Raw genomic sequence first — 17,314 nt, forward strand, 5'->3', positions numbered from 1 at the left:
CATTCTAGACATGCTTCAGTCAGTGTACTACGAGGCACCCCTTTTATTGCACAGATAGTCAAGCATCCTTGATCAGATGTTGTCAGGTATCTGTGCATGGAATATGTGTTAGTAGAGCTCATCAAAGGATAAGACTTCTCACCTAAAGTTCAGGCACAATAAACATACAGTATCTAACACCAATTAGATATGCGCTGATGCATCATCAATGTGCTTTCTTACTAACACAGAAACACACAGACACAACTACACACAGAGAGAGAGAGGCAGACTGCCCTATACTCACGTCTTAGGCTGTGATATTCACTCTTGAACAGGGTCATACCGGGGGGGGGGGCAGTGAGAGAGAGGGGGGCAGTGGGAGAGAGCGCAGAGGAATGCCTTGAAACGAGCAGAATCAGTGGAGGCTCTCCTCTTTTAATCTCTCCTTCCCAGTGCCTCCCTTCAACCCTGACAAAGAGAAGAGGTGACTGTTCACTATGGAATCAATGACCATGCTCTAAGAACAGTACCAGCGGGATGTACCATGTCAAGCTCCACAGTGGGGTGGTGGGCTGACCCACTCTGTAACAGGCAGGGGGGTGCTGTGTGGACTGGAGAGAATGCTATAGCTGTGTGGTTGCTTGTACTGTATGTCACAGCCACACAGAGCACTCAGGAATTATCACTGTTTATTGTAGTAGCAAAGGAAATGGAGAAATGCAGGCTGTGCCGAGGGAGAGGAGAGAGGACAGATCCTTGAGAAAAGACAGGCAGCACAGATGGAGGCTGTGGAAAAAACTAATGTTGTGGATCAGAGTCAGACACAAAGAGAAGTACTAGAGTCAGGGCCACCTCACAGGAAAAATATTTTAGTTTAAATCTGCACATTAGTTTTACAACTAATTTCCTACAATTCTACCAATTTTGTCATTTATTTTTTATTTATTTCACCTTTATTTAACCAGGTAGGCTAGTTGAGAACAAGTTCTCATTTACAACTGTGACCTGGCCAAGATAAAGCATAGCAATTCGACACATTCAACACAGTTACACATGGAATAAACAAAACATAGTCAATAATACAGTAGAACAAAAGAAAACAACAAGTCTATATACAGTGTGTGCAAATGAGGTAAGATAAGGGAGTTAAGGCAATAAATAGGCCACGGTGGCGAAGTAATTACAAAATAGCAATTAAACACTGGAATAGTAGATGTGCAGAAGATGAATGTGCAAGTAGAGATACTGGGATGCAAAGGAGCAAGATAAATAAATAAATACAGTATGGGGATGAGGTAGGTAGATTGGATGGGGTATTTACAGTTGGGCTATGTACAGGTGCAGTGATCTGTGAGCTGCTCTGACAGCTGGTGCTTAAAGCTAGTGAGGGAGATATGAGTCTCCAGCTTCAGAGATTTTTGCAGTTCTTTCCAGTCAATGGCAGCAGAGAACTGGAAGGAGAGGGGGCCAACGGAGGAATTGGCTTTGGGGGTGACCAGTGAGGTATATCTGCTGGAGCGTGTGCTACGAGTGGGTGCTGCTATGGTGACCAGTGAGCTGAGAAGGCGGGGCTTTACCTAGCAGAGACTTGTAGATAACCTGTAGCCAGTGGGTTTGGCGACGAGTATGAAGCGAGGGCCAACCAACGAGAGCGTACAGGTCGCAATGGTGGGTAGTGTATGGGCGTTGGTGACAAAACGGATGGCACTGTGAGAGACCTCATCCAGTTTGTTGAGTAGAGTGTTAGAGGCTATTTTATAGATGACATCACCGAAGTCGAGGATCGGTAGGATGGTCAGTTTTACGAGGGTATGTTTGGCAGCATGAGTGAAGGATGCTTTGTTGCAATATAGGAAGCCAATTCTAGATTTCATTTTGGATTGGAGATGCTTAATGTGAGTCTGGAAGGAGAGTTTACAGTCTAACCAGACACCTAGGTATTTGTAGTTGTCCACGTATTCTAAGTCAGAGCCGTCCAGAGTAGTGATGCTGGACGGGCGGGCAGGTGTGGGCAGTGATCGGTTGAATAGCATGCATTTAGTTTTACTTGCATTTAAGAGCAGTTGGAGACCACGGAAGGAGAGTTGTATGGCATTGAAGCTTGTCTGGAGTTAGTTAACACAGTGTCCAAAGAGGGGACAGAAGTATACAGAATCGTGTCGTCTGCGTAGAGGTGTATCAGATTTTCACCAGCAGAAAGAGGAACATCATTGATGTATACAGAGAAGAGAGTCGGCCCGAGGATTGAACCCTGTGGCACCATAGAGACTGCCAGAGGTCCGGACAACAGGCCCTCCGATTTGACACACTGAACTCTATCAGAGAAGTAGTTGGTGAACCAGGCGAGGCAATCATTTGAGAAACCAAGGCTGTCGAGTCTGCCAATAAGAATGTGGTGATTGACAGAGTCGACAGCCTTGGCCAGGTCGATGAATACGGCTGCACAGTAATGTCTCTTATCGATGGCAGTTATGATGTCGTTTAGGACCTTGAGCGTGGCTGAGGTGCACCCATGACCAGCTCTGAATCCAGATTGCATAGCGGAGAAGGTACGGTGGGATTCGAAATGGTTGGTAATCTGTTTGTTAACTTGGCTTTCGAAGACCTAAGAAAGACAGGGTAGGATAGATATAAGTTTGTAGCAGTTTGGGACTAGAGCGTCACCCCCTTTGAAGAGGGGGATGGCAGCGGCAGCTTTTCAATCTTTGGGAATCTCAGACGATACGAAAGAGAGGTTGAACAGGCTAGTAATAGGGGTTGCAACAATTTTGGCAGATCATTTTAGAAAGAGAGGGTCCAGATTGTCTAGCCCTGCTGATTTGTAGGGGTCCAGATTTTGCTGCTCTTTCAGAACATCAGCTATCTGGATTTGGGTGAAGGAGAAATGGTGGGGGCTTGGGCTGGTTGCTGTGGAGGGTGCCGGACAGTTTACCGGGGTAGGGGTAGCCAGGTCGAAAGCAGGGCCAGAGGTAGAGAAATGCTTATTGAAATTCTCAATTATAGTGGATTTATCGGTGGTGACAGTGTTTCCTAGCCTCAGAGCAGTGGGAGGAGGTGCTCATATTCTCCATGGACTTAAAAGTGTCCCAGAACTTTTTTGAGTTTGTACTACAGGATGCAAATTTCTGTTTGAAAAAGCTAGCCTTAGCTTTCCTAACTGCCTGTGTATATTTGTTGTTAACTTCCCTGAAAAGTTGCATATCACGGGGGCTATTCGATGCTAATGCAGAACGCACAGGATGTTTTTGTGCTTGTCAAGGGCAGACAGGTCTGGAGTGAACCAAGGACTATATCTATTCCTAGTTCTACATTTTTTGAATGGGGCATGCTTATTTAAGATGGTGAGGAAGGCACTTTTAAAGAATAGCCAGGCATCATCTACTGACGGGATGAGGTCAATGTCATTCCAGGATACCCGGGCCAGGTCGATTAGAAAGGCCTGCTCGCAGAAGTGTTTTAGGGAGCGTTTGACAGTGATGAGGGATGGTCGTTTGATCACAGACCAATTACGGATGCAGGCAATGAGGCAGTGATCGCTGAGATCTTGGTTGAAAACAGCAGAGGTGTATTTGGAGGGCGAGTTAGTTAGGATGACATCTATGAGGGTGCCCGTGTTTACGGATTTGGAGTTGTACCTGGTAGGTTCATTGATAATTTGTGTGAGATTGAGGGCATCAAGCTTGGATTGTAGGATGGCCGGGGTGTTAAGCATGTCCCAGTTTAGGTCACCTAGTAGCACCAGCTCAGAAGATAGATGGCGGTCAATCAATTCACATATGATATCGAGGGCACAGCTGGGGGCAGCGGGTGGTCTGTAGCAAGCGGTAACAGTGAGAGACTTGTTTCTGGAAAGGTGGATTTTTAGAAGTAGAAGCTCTAATTGTTTGGGTACAGACTTTGATAGTAATACAGAACTCTGCAGGCTATCTTTGCAGTAGATTGCAACACCGCCCCCTTTGGCAGTTCTATCTTGGCGGAAAGTGTTATAGTTAGCGATGGAGATTTCAGAGTTTTTGGTGGTTTTCCTAAGCCTGGATTCAGACACGGCTAAGACATCCGGGTTGGCAGAGTGTGCTAAAGCAGTGAGTAAAACAAACTTAGGGAGTAGGCTTCTAATGTTAACAAGCATGAAACCAAGGCTTTTACGGTTACAGAAGTCAACAAATGAGAGCAACTGGGGAGTGGGAGTGGAGCTAGGGACTGCAGGACCTGGATTAACCTCTACATCACCAGAGGAACAGAGGAGAAGTAGGTTAAGGTAAGGGTACGGCTAAATGCTATACAAGCTGGCCGTCTAGCACGTTCAGAACAGAGAGTAAAAGGAGCAGGTTTCTGGGCACGATAGCATAGATTCAAGGCATAGTGTACAGACAAAGGTAAGGTAGGATGTGAGTACATTGGAGGTAAACCTAGGCATTGAGTAATGATGAGAGAGATATAGTCTCTAGAGACGTTTAAACCAGGTGATGTCATCGCATATGTAGGAGGTGGGACAACATGGTTGGTTAAGGCATATTGAGCGGGGCTAGAGGCTCTACAGTGAAATAAGACAGTAATCACTAACCAGAACAGTAATGGACGAGGCATATTGATTTTAGAGAGAGGCATGCATAGCCAAGTGAACATATGGGTCCAGTGAGTGGTTGGGCTGACTGGGGACACGGTGATTCAGACAGTTAGCATGGGGTGGAGATATATATATTTTTTACAGTTTTACTTATGCCATGTTAATAATATCTGAGTGAGAATGACTAACAAAATTAATGTGGGTCCCCTGGAGGTCAGGGCCCCTGGGTACATGCTTGCTCCTTGTCTCTAAATCGCAATAGTAAGTTGAGTCCCCAACTGAGTAAAAAAAGAAAAAGAAAAAAGAACAGATGTTGCAGTTTTAAACAAAGTTTTCTGCAGTTCTACAATTTTTGTCATGGGGCGGAGAGCTTTGCGTTGCAATTGTATTACACATGTAATGCTTTTTTTTAAATGCCATGGGGTGGAGATAAAAATATATTTTAAGTTAATTCCTTGCAATTCTACACATTTTGCCATGACTTATGCCATGTTAATATCTCAGTGAGTGTGACTAACAAAATCTATAGGGGCCCCCTGGAGGTCATGGCCCCTGGGCACGTGCCCTGCGTGACAGGTCGGTATTGAGCCATGAAAGTTGAATGAAAGTTTAGATAGCTGACATGGCTAATTGTGTGAGGACAGACGCTGGGAGACTAGAAGCAAGTACAGGAAGTGAAGATTTAAATGATAAACAGACATGACAAAACAAGAACAGCGTCTGGACAGGGGGAACAAAACAACAAGCCAGGGTTTCCCAAACTCGGTCCTGCACGTTTTGTTTTTGTTGCCATAACACTACACAGCTGATTCAAATAATCCAAGCTTGATGATGAGTTGGTTATTTGAGTCAGCTGTGCAATGCTAGGACAAAAAAACATACAGGGGGGACAGCACTAAGTTTGGGAAACACTGCCCTAAGTGACCGCATATGTCGCTTATGTCTGAAACTAGATTTCAAGCACCAACTCACTCACTGGATTCAATGTGCTGCAATACAAAACAAGAGAAGACATGTATGCTACTATGCAGAAGAAGACTTGTATGCTACTGTGCAGTATAAGAATTAAGTGACTGGGGCCAACTGGTCATAATCTTGATTGCAGTCTCCATCTCTTGATAAAGCATTCTTCAGGTTCATCACTGACAGTCATCTAGAGAATTCAACAGCAGTTGCTAGCTAGACTGGTTCTAGAAAAGTGCCTCATCATCAACCTGTGAAAGACGAATGCAGGACAGACGGACGGGAGATTCTCTCTGTGTAAGAACAGTCTCATCTCTTCACTCACAGAGGTTTGCCCCAGAATGGTCATCCTTATTTTTCACTCTCTGTCTCTCGCTCCCATCTCTTTCTTCATCTCTCTCTATAACGTGACTGCCCCCCCTCTTTATGTCCATCTCACTTAGCCGTGTCAGCAATACTCACTCCGAAAACACCATGCAGTCGTTTCATCTTTCATGCAGCGGAACAACAGAGGGAATCGCATGAGCGACATCAAAGCTCAGTCAGAGACACTCCCACCCTCCCTCCCCTCGCCACTGTCTCACACACCGTTCCTTCAGACAAAAATACAGAGATTAAAGTTTACATACACTAAGTTGACTGTGCCTTTAAAAAGCCTGGAAAATTCCCCAAAATTATGTCATGGCTTTAGAAGCTTCTGATAGGCTAATAGACATAATTTGAGTCAATTGGAGGTGTACCTGTGGATGTATTTCAAGGCCTACCTTCAAATTCAGTGCCTCTTTGCTTGACATCATGGGAAAATCAAAAGAAATCAGCCAAGACCTCAGAAAAACATTGTAGACCTCCACAAGTCTAGTTCATCCTTGGGAGCAACTTCCAAATGCATGAAGGTACCACGTTCATCTGTACAAACAATAGTATGCAAATATAAACAACATGTGACCACGCAGCCGCCATACCGCTCAGGAAGGAGACGCGTTCTGTCTCCTAGAGATGAACGTACTTTGGTGAGAAAAGTGCAAATCAATCCCAGAACAACAGCAAAGGACCTTGTGAAGATGCTGGAGGAAACAGGTACAAAAGTATCTATATCCACAGTAAAACAAGTCCTATATCGAGATAACCTGAAAGGCGATTAAGCAAGGAAGAAACCACTGCTTCAAAACCGCCATAAAAAAGCCAGACTACGGTTTGCAACTGCACATGGGGACAAAGATCGTACTTTTTTTGAGAAATGTCCTCTGGTCTGATGGAACAAAAATTGAACTGTTTGGCCATAATGACCATTGTTATGTTTGGAGGAAAAAGGGGAAGGCTTGCAAGCCAAAGAACACCATCCCAACCGTGAAGCATGGGGGTGGCAGAATCATGTGTGGGGGTGCTTTGCTGCAGGAGGGACTGGTGCACTTCACAAAGTAGATGGCGTCATGAGAAAGGAAAATTATGTGGATATATTGAAGCAACATCTCAAGACATCAGTTAAAGTTAAAGCTTGGTCGCAAATGAGTCTTCCAAATGGACAATGACCCCAAGCATACTTCCAAAGTTGTGGCAAAATGGCTTAAGGACAACAAAGTCAAGGTATTGGAGTGGCCATCACAAAGCCCTGACCTCAATCTCATAGAACATTTGGGGGCAGAACTGAAAAGCGTGTGCGAGCAAGGAGGCCTACAAACCTTACTCAGTTACACCAGCTCTGTCAGGAGGAATGGGCCAAAATTCACACAACTTATTGTGGGAAGCTTGTGGAAGGCTACACAAAACGTTTGACACAAGTTAAACAATTTAAAGGCAATGCTACCAAATACTAATTGAGTGTATGTAAACTTCTGACCCATTGGGAATGTGATGAAATAAATAAAAGCTGAAATAAATAATTCTCTCCACTTTTACTCTGACATTTTACATTCATAAAATAAAGTGGTGATCCTAACTGACCTAAGACAGGGAATATTTTACTTGGATTAAATGTCAGGAATTGTGAAAACTGAGTTTAAATGTATTTGGCTAAGGTGTATGTAAATTTCCGACTTCAACTGTATGTACATGCCCTCAGTACCATGCCTATATACATTTAAAAACTGTTCAGTTACATACATACAGTACCAGTCAAAAGTTTGGACAGACCTACTCATCCAAGGATTGTTCTTTATTTTTACTATTTTCTACATTGTAGAATAAAATTGAAGACCTCAAAACTCTGAAATAACTATGTCGTCTCACTATTATTCTACAAGGTAGAAAATAGAAAGAAAGAAAAAACCTGGAATGGGTAGGTTTGTCCAAACGTTTGACTTGTACTGCACATACATCTCAAAGTTAAGAAATACACAACTACACTTTAGACGCACACACACTAAGATCAATGACTGCACACTGTCGAGCCAATGATATCGACCATCAGCTAACTCCATTTTAATTAGAAAATCAATTTAATGATGACATTTTAATTAAACTCGTCCTATCTAATTAAGATATGATGATATTGAGTGGATTGTGGTCTCTTGAGTTTATTTATTTATCTGTGACGTTTACCCCTGTCAGCCAGTCCTTATCACTACCAGTGCACATACAATGCATTCCACTGAGGATATGCTGCTATCAACTGAAAAACATAGCATCTCTGGTTTAAAATGAGGTTGAAAGTTCCAATGGATGCAAACTGGAAAACATAGTGGAGATCACCTTGTTCTCACTTTTTTGGGTGCTGCGCATTTCCTCAAGGACTGCCGTGCTGAAGAAATGCCATGCAGAGACCCAATAGATTACATTTCATAGTTCGCCCCTTTAGTTTGTACTATATAGATCAACGTTTTTTGTGATCGAATCAACATTATATCATACCCTTTTCAATGCAACAAATCAAAACAAATCTAACTTTTCAAGATTTAGTCTGTGATTTTGTTATACGTAGAACCAGAGCGAAACGGAGTAGAATTCTATTGGCGAGGGTAGCAGACCAGCGCGTTTGCACATTTGTTGATATTATGTGCTATTTAGCAAGTTATTTGCCCAGTTATAGATACGTATAGGTCAGCAATGGGGAAATAATGCTTCCTAGAAGAGCACAAAACCCGTAGGCTACATTTCAACCTGTCTTTGAAAAGCCAGTCAGTTAAAAAGCTTATTTTAATTAAAGGGGAAATGTTGTATTTTGAGACAGGCTTCAATACGCAAATAATGTAGGCCTGCATTGAACACCACATATAGGCTACTGAAGGCTATATCATAGAAATCAAAAGCTATTTCCATGTGAAAATGTTATGGGATTTGCTCCATTGGTATTGTTGGTAGACCTACATTATGCTTAAAAGAGCCGCAATAGCCTTTTGGCTACTGTTTAAAACTGTAAGGGTACAGCCTTAGTATTCACTGTAAACGCAAACCGGAAGTTCCTCAAAGTTTCTGATCACAATACCTCAAATTTGCTCAGTGCCCCCCAAAATTAGACAGAACATTGTCTACAAACTCTTTGTACAATCATTGATACAGTTGCAGAAGGAGAGACAGTCTTCAGCCAATCAGCACCTGTGAGAAATGACACAACACCACAAAGCTACTTCAGTTATAGTAACACCCCCGAAATTACCACACAATATAATAGAGAACACACATCCTCATCATGCGTCTTGAATGAAGAGAACCGGAAGAAACCGGTTTGTGGCTGCAAGCACTGTTGAGGATCAGTGAAATCCAGGAGTGTTCTGTCATCCTCTTCCCTAATTAATACAGCCTTCAAACAGAGCTGATCTGCTCACCATTAATGGCTTGTCAGAGGTAGTAGGCCAGGGAGCCAGCTAGCTAACACTATGGGTTATGATAGTTCACTGGGATGGAGAGAGAGGGCTAACTCAGCTCTATGGTCCTCTCCTTTGGAGGGAATCGTTAGTTTATACACCTGACCAGCTGTATCATGCAATCTCCATATTATCTCAGTCTTTCTTTTGTGTGTGTGTGTGTGTGTGTGTGTGTGTGTGTGTGTGTGTGTGTGTGTGTGTGTGTGTGTGTGTGTGTGTGTGTGTGTGTGTGTGTGTGTGTGTGTGTGTGTGTGTGTGTGTGTGTGTGTGTGTGTGTGTGTGTGTGTGTGTGTGTGTGTGTGTGTGTGTGTGTGTGTGTGTGTGTGTGTGTGTGTGTGTGTGTGTGAGAGAGACAGAGAGAAGGCCTGATAAAGGTATTGTGTGTGTAATTGGTAGTGGCTTCCTCCTCTACCCTGAAGTGAAAGTAATTAAGATACAGCGTTTTTTAGAAGAGGATTGTAACTGTAATCCCTTCCTCCAATTCTAGTTTGCCATACAATGCAGCAACCAAGAAAAATATTGCTTGAGTTAGCCTGAAAGTTAATCCCAATGTCATTGTTCCTGTTAGGCTGTTTCCAATCATGTCCTTTTTAAATCCCCCATTTTATGCAAGTTTACAGGTTCTCTATGCTCTGGAGAGGAGCAGCGCACGTGCACACACACGCCATCCCTGTAGACTACACTACACAGATTCCTTCTCCACATCACAGACTAGTGTTTGAAATGAACCTCCAACCTTCTTCGAGTTGCTAAACCAGTGTACCTATGTTTGTCCTCTGCATACCTGTCTCTGTTTGCTGAAATACATACTTTTAATAAAACGTTAATCAAATACAACCATCGACGGTTTCCTCGTTGCTGTTGCTCTAATGGCAACTCAGTGTGAATGTGCATGTGCCAATTGAATCTCAACAAGGAAACAGTCAGTGGTTGTATTTGATTAACGTTTTATTTAAAAAGTATGGTTTTCAGCAAACAAAAAAAGGCATGCAGAGGACAAACATAGGTCCTCTGTCCATAGTGACTTGAAGGAGTCTGAGGATAATTTTAAAAACTCTAGTCTGCAAACAACTCCGGAGGAGTTGAGGTACTTGGCTAGAGCTGTTGTGCCTCATTGTAAAATCAAAATATCATACATAGCAACTATTCACAATAATGTAAGCAGTCTCTAAATCATATTATGACATGGTCCTCTAATTACAAAATGCCCAGACAAGTTTTTCGTGACTACTTCAAATCTTCCAAAAGCAGAGCTAAGACAGGAGAATTCAGAGCCACGGGTGTAGTGGATATGGGTGTAGTCTAGTCTCTAGTCTGGAGGAATCCAAACAAAAGGAGTCACCTTGTGGACATCTAGCAAGCTGCACCTATAAACAGGGGGGAGACTTTAAGCATGAAAGAGAGAGACTACTCAGTATGTGGTACATTCAGGTCCTCATTTTGACTTTAAACTGGTCGTCTGTTAAGCATGGAGAAATGTGGCATCTGCTCTCGAGGCTGCAACCAGGACTCAGTGGTGGGCGTAAGATAGTAAAAATAAATCTGGGACATGCCAATTAATTAATGTTACATGGTATGGTATATATTAACTTGTGGATGTCCATCATCCATTTCGTATGATGTGTTACGAATTACAATTTGTACAATATGTTACGAATTACAATTTGTACAATATGTTATGAATTTTCAAAAGGTATGATATCTTACGAATTTACTGCAACCTGGACTCAGTGATAGGTGGCTAACGTTAACCGGGTTAGGGGTTAAGGGTTAAGGTTGGGGTAAAGGTTATGGTTATAAGGTAAGGGTTAAGGTTAGGGGAAGGGTTAGCTAACATGGTAAGTAGTTGCAAAGTAGCAAGTAGTTGCAGAGTTGCTAATTAGCTCACGGACAATTAGCTAAAGTTGTCCGTGATGAGATTCAAACACGCAACCTTTGGGTTGCTAGTGTACAAAACAAGCATTTCACTACACCCGCAGTAACATATGTGAAATATGTGTATGCGACCATTAACATTTGATTTGATTAGGAAAACCTTCCTAATATTGAGTTCCACCCCATTTTGCCCTCAGAACAGCCTCAATTCTTCGGGGAATGGACTCTACAAGGTGTCGAAAATGTTCTACAGGGATGCTACCCCATGTTGACTCCAATGCTTCCCACAGTTTTGTCAAGTTGTCTGGATGTCCTTTGGGTGGAGGACCATTCTTGATACACACGGGAAACTGTTGAGCGTGAAAAACCCAGCAGTGTTGCAGTTCCTGACACAAACCACCAGTGTGCCTTGCACCGACTACCATACCCCTTTCAAAGGCAAAACCTACACTGATTGAAGTGGGTTAAACAGGTGACATCAATAACAGATCATAACTTTCACCTGGTCAGTCTATGTCATGGAAAGAGCAGGTGTTCACCTAATACTTTTTTTGCACTATTGGTTAGAGCCTGTAAGTAAGCATTTCACTGTAAGGTGAAACCTGTTGTATTCAGCCCACGTGACAAATAATCTGATTTGATCTTAATATTTTGTGCACTCAGCGTACAGTTGCCCACCCATCCACCCCGACCAACCATCCTACTTTAGTTAACTTAACTAGTTAAATATAACTAAATGTAATCGAAATTGTTCTACATAGTCCTCAAAAGTAATTATTTATCATGAGAGATCCATAAACAATAATTAGTAATGCTGCATATTCAAAGAAAGTTTCCGGTAAAAAAGAGTGAAAAGATTTGTCATGGGTCCTCAGATCCTCAAAAGGTTCTACAACTGCACCAGGAGAGCCTCCTGACTAGTTGCATCACTGCCTGGTATGACAACTGCTCGGCCTCCGACCGCAAGGCACTACAGAGGATAGTGCATACGGCCCAGTACATCCCTGGGGCTAACCTTCCTGCCATCCAGGGCCTCTATACCAGGCGATGTCACAGGAAGGCCCTAAAAATTGTCAAAGACTCCAGCCACCCAAGTCATAGACCGTTCTCTCTGCTACCACATGGCAAGCGGTACCAGAGCGCTGCTCATTAATTATTATTATTAATTTTTCTTACATTTTTTACTGCATTTTTGGTTAGGGCTTGTAAGTAAGCATTTCACTGTACGGTCTACACCTGTTGTATTCGGCGCATGACAAAATCGATTTGATTTGATCCACCAATAAGAGCTACTATAGTACCCTGGTCTGAGCCACAGTTTGTTACAGGGGGATTATATTTGATACCACCTCTGATATTTAGCACTACTTGCGTCCATGGATTTTTGATGGAACAGTGCTACTTTGTAATCGCAATGGAAACTAATGGTGACTCTGTATTATATGATAAAGCTTTTCCAGTTAAACTGACGCTTTGGGAGATGTGACTTAGGCTCATTGGGGACCAGTCTTGGTTACTTGTGTTTCTTGTCTTCCCCCTCCGCCTCTGGGTAGATATTGATGAGTGTGAGAGGAAACACCACAACCGCACCCAAGACCAGGAGTGTGTGAAAACATACAGGGACTCCCATTGTGTGCACATGGAGGGTCCTCACATAATACATGCAAGGCGTATGAATACCTCTCTTATGTAAGTAACTGGTGTAACAAAAACACCACTGGTGTCAAAACACTTTCCGTTGTAACCAAACCATATCGCGGTTGCATTAGGACAGATAATCCCAAACTGGGGTACAGTTTTATATGTAAAATGGTTAAATAAAGAGCAAAAATATTGATTATTATTATTTGTGCATTGGTCATATAAGAGCTCTGTCACTTCCCACGAGCCGGGTTGTGACAAAAACTCACACACATTCTTATGTTTAATAATGTATTGTATAGTGTGTGTGTGTGGCAGGCTTACAATGATGGCAAAAAACAACATTTGAGAATGTGCTGACCCTGGTGCTAGAGGGGGTACGCAGCTGGAGGTTGAATGTTTGAAGGGGTACGGACTATAAAAAGTTTGATTCAATGCAGAAAGAGATTCCCTACACTCTCAATCATTTTGAAACAAACTAACAATTTAGCTGTTTCTGTGGAGAGAGAAAAATATATATTTTTGAAATGTCAGTGTCACCACTGTGCAGATCCACCCATCATTTGGCTCACAACCTCATTCACCTAAATTTGCCCTTGCTCTGAACAATTCATTTTTTATTGAGCATATAAATAACTGAAATTAAGACATACACAATACCACAATAAAAAAACAACATTTACAGGGGTTTAAGGATGTGAGTTTGGATTTAATTTTTTGTTAAGTTATATTTCCCGGGTGAAACAAGAAGAACCCTCCTCACCCTACCCGTGAGTGGTGGGGGACAAGGCCTACTCCCAGGCTCCCAACTGTGTCTCCTTCCACTTCCTGCATGTGGTCTCCAACATGTCCGCCCCACGGGTGCCTGCAGGCGACACGCTGTGCTTCGGCCTGCTGGGGAGTCGCGGTCGCTACGCTCGGGCAGGCAGACAGATACTCTGCTCCGGTGAGCAGTGCCCTCTACTCTGGAGGCAGAGGTGGAGATGAGCGATTCTAGAGTGAAGAAGAGCGAGAAGGGAGAATGAGGGGGACAGTGGGAGAGAAGAGGAGGAGAGAGCACTGTCTGGTGTGGTGGAGAGATTTGAACTACTGCGAGAGCATTGTGGGTAATGGCGAGGGGGAGGCCTCTGTGTAGATGGCTATGCTGTGTTACACAGGAAGTCGAACTAGCCATACTGTTGTTTTTTCTCCCTGGTCTGTCAATACAGGGATCATAATGTAAATATTTTTAAATTGTATATTAGGCTTTAGGCTCCTCTCATTATCACCTTTAGGCTGCTCTCATTATCATCCCAAGGACCGAGCTGGGGAAACGCTGAACTAGTGGTTAGTGTAGGGCCAGTAAGGTTGCTGGTTCAAATCCCAGAGCAGACTAGGTGGGAGAAGAAAAATAGTCAATGTGCCCTTGAGCAAAGCACTTTGCCCTAATTGCCCCTGTAAGTCAGTCTGGATAAGAGCATCTGCTAAAATAATAAATAAAAATAAGACTTACTGGGTCCGGTTGAGCACATGAAAGGTTGAACCCCATGCAAACAGCACACTGCAAGGCAGTGTGTTCCCTACAAACAGATAGGTAATTCACTACTCGTGGCCCGAGAGGACCTCTGGCATGAGTACTCATCCTGAATGTAAGTTAAACTACCGTGGATAGCAGTGCCTAGCACAGCCTGGCATCGTCGCCAAAAAGGCTACTCTAAAAAGGTGTGGCAACGAAGTGAATTTAGAGGTATGGCAACGTGAGTATGTACAGCAAGGCACACAGAGTAGGATGTCATGCAGATTGTGGAGCTGGAGAGAAAAAGTTGACTGAAGTTGTGATCACTGGGTATGCTTCAGAATGTACTAAAATCAACAAGAACCTGCAAATTTATGTCCATGTGTCAATACTGGCTACTTGTGTCCCTAGACTAGATGAACTTTGTGCAGAGGGCTGGAATGAACATGAGACCCTCCTGGCTTGGACCCTAAACTGAGGGGGTAGGTGAGTAAGTGTAGATGATCAAAAAGCTGTCCCATGTGGGTTTTGAGGCTCTGCCTGGCGCTACAACCTCCATCCTCCCAGTGTCCCAACACCTCTCTCCATAGACATTATGCTGGTACTGGTCACTCTATTCACAGTGGACAACCGTATAAAAACCTGCAGTCTTTATTAACAAATTGTCCAACTTCATCTGTACAGAACAAAAACCTAAACCAGGGAAATACGTTATTCTGTTACATCTCAAGTACATGGCATAATCAGAGATGAAAGCAAAGGACCTCCGTAAATTTAAACACATATTACAAAACATTTTATCATAATCTTAAATCATGTTATAGTCATTGTTAAAGTTATCATTTCATTTTGACTTGATGAAAGCTTTTGACAGACAGAAATAACAGTAAGCAACAGTAGAACGACTCAACAGTATTTAATGCAGTCTGGATAGCACAAGAGAGGAGTGCTGGTAAAAAAAAAAGAAAAGCCATGAGATCTCTTCTAGGCGTCTGTTAGGTTACCCCTCTCCCAAGTTGGGGTATAACCGCTTTGAGGGGTGCACATACACACCTTTGCTCAGTTTGAAGGGGTGTTGGGAGTGGGCCAGGGGTATATGTATACACACACACACACACACACTATGTACATACATGAAGGATCCCTATCTTACACACACACACACTTTATGTACATACATGAAGGAACACTATCTGGGATTGTCAGAGTAGGCACGCATTGACCAATCTACCTTTTGGATCATGACAGCAGAGTCCATTTTACAAGTCAAATTATCAACTGTTTTTACAAGCAAGGAAGGAAGGAAGGAAGGACTCACACTAATTCAAGAACAAGGCAATGACATAGTAGCAATAGGAGAAAAACTACTAAAATCCCATTTACATGGCATGACAGTTTGTTTTGCGAAAACGATTGTTGAATCATCATCATGAAAATGCCTTTGAACTCTTCTTGTTGAGAGGGCTTTCCTCTGACTGGATTGGTTAAAGTTTAAGTCCCATCTGAATAAGTACTTTTGAGTAATAACTGAAACAAAAATGGCAGCAGACAGAATTCATTCCCGCACTGAGGAAAGAAGCTCCTGGAGTGACAACACCAATCTCCCCCCCACCCCCACCACCCTCAGCTCCCAGGCTTCACTCAAAGGTGAAAGCCTTTGGCTATACAGGCAATAGAGTACCACAGTATGTGTTGTAATACCCATAAAATCTAGTGGTCAAACGAGGAAATGGTTCCAATCGTTTCCCCACCATTCATTTTTTTCTATTCTATTTTAGAACCACTGAAAATAAGGGCTGTGTTTCATGTAGGCTTACCTTGGCGTTTTGATACCCATGTAAATCGGTCTCCGACAAGGTGACTTTTAATCAACACAGTCGGCTCCATTTACTCTGATTAGAAAATGCTCATTAGCATAAAAGTAGACAACATGCAGAACTGCCGAAATGAGGCAAAGGTAAAAAGCTCTGGATTAACTATCCAATGTTAAAGCAAAGTAGCCAATTTGTACATTACTACATTTAGTTAAATGGATAATTCTGTGAATTGTCTTGTGCAAGTTTTAAATTGACACAATATCTGTTAGCAAAGGTGTCAGCAGGGATTTGTAGTTTTGCATGATGTCTACTTTCATGCTCATTTGCATTTTCGAATCAGAGTAAATAGAGCCTAATATATTGATAAAAGTCACCATGTCGGGTTGAGATTTATATGGTTATCCAAACGTCACACCAGGGTAAGCCTACATGAAACACAGCCCTCATTTAAGTTTATAAAATCCCCTGTGAAAAACGAATTGAAACCATTTCCCTGTTTGACCACTAGGTTTTGTAGTATTTTGACACCACTGTGGGGCTCTGGAGAAAAGGCAACAAGAGAACATTCAAATCAAAAAAGGACTCAAACTTTGACCATTAGTAAACAAATAAATAAGGCTAGGACCAAACAATATACAGTACCAGTCAAATGTTTGGACACACCTCATTCAAGGATTTTTCTTTATTTTGTACTATTTTCTACATTGTAGAATAATAGTGAAGACATCAACTATGAAATAATACATATGGAATCATGTAGTAACCAAAAAAAGTGTTAAATCAAAATATATTTTATATTTGAGATTCTTCAAAGTAGCAACCATTTGCCTTGACTGCTTTGCACACTTGGCATTCTCTCAACCAGTTTCATGAGGTAGTCACCTGGAATGCATTTCAATGAATAGGTGTGCTTTGCGGTCAAATTCCTGCAAAGAAACTACTACTAAAGGACACCAATAAGAAGAGGCTTCCTTGGGTCAAGAAACACAAGTAATGGACATTAGACCAGTGGAAATGTGTCCTTTGGCCTGTACAAATGTGAGATTGTTGGTGCCAAGCACTGTGTCTTTGTGAGATGCAGAGTAGGGGAACTGGTGTGCGGTTCCCACCGTGAAGCATGGAGGAAGTGTGATGGTGCTTCTCTGGTGACACGGTCAGTGATTTATTTAGAATT

At 42.6% G+C, this 17,314-nt stretch overlaps 1 protein-coding gene across 1 annotated transcript in view; it reads right to left on the reverse strand.

Annotated features, from left to right (window-relative positions):
- The window catches only part of LOC110521370 (RNA-binding Raly-like protein), a 64,012-nt gene extending 63,547 nt beyond the window's left edge, over positions 1-465 (reverse strand). The window contains exon 1 of the mRNA XM_021598874.2: positions 287-465. Within this exon, the coding sequence (XP_021454549.1) occupies positions 287-323 (37 nt within the window). The 5' untranslated portion in view covers positions 324-465. The remainder of the gene's footprint in view (positions 1-286) is intronic.
- Between the last annotated feature and the right edge of the window lie 16,849 nt (positions 466-17,314).

Source organism: Oncorhynchus mykiss, chromosome 30 (assembly GCF_013265735.2).
Source record: "Oncorhynchus mykiss isolate Arlee chromosome 30, USDA_OmykA_1.1, whole genome shotgun sequence".
NCBI classification, from domain to species: domain Eukaryota; kingdom Metazoa; phylum Chordata; class Actinopteri; order Salmoniformes; family Salmonidae; genus Oncorhynchus; species Oncorhynchus mykiss.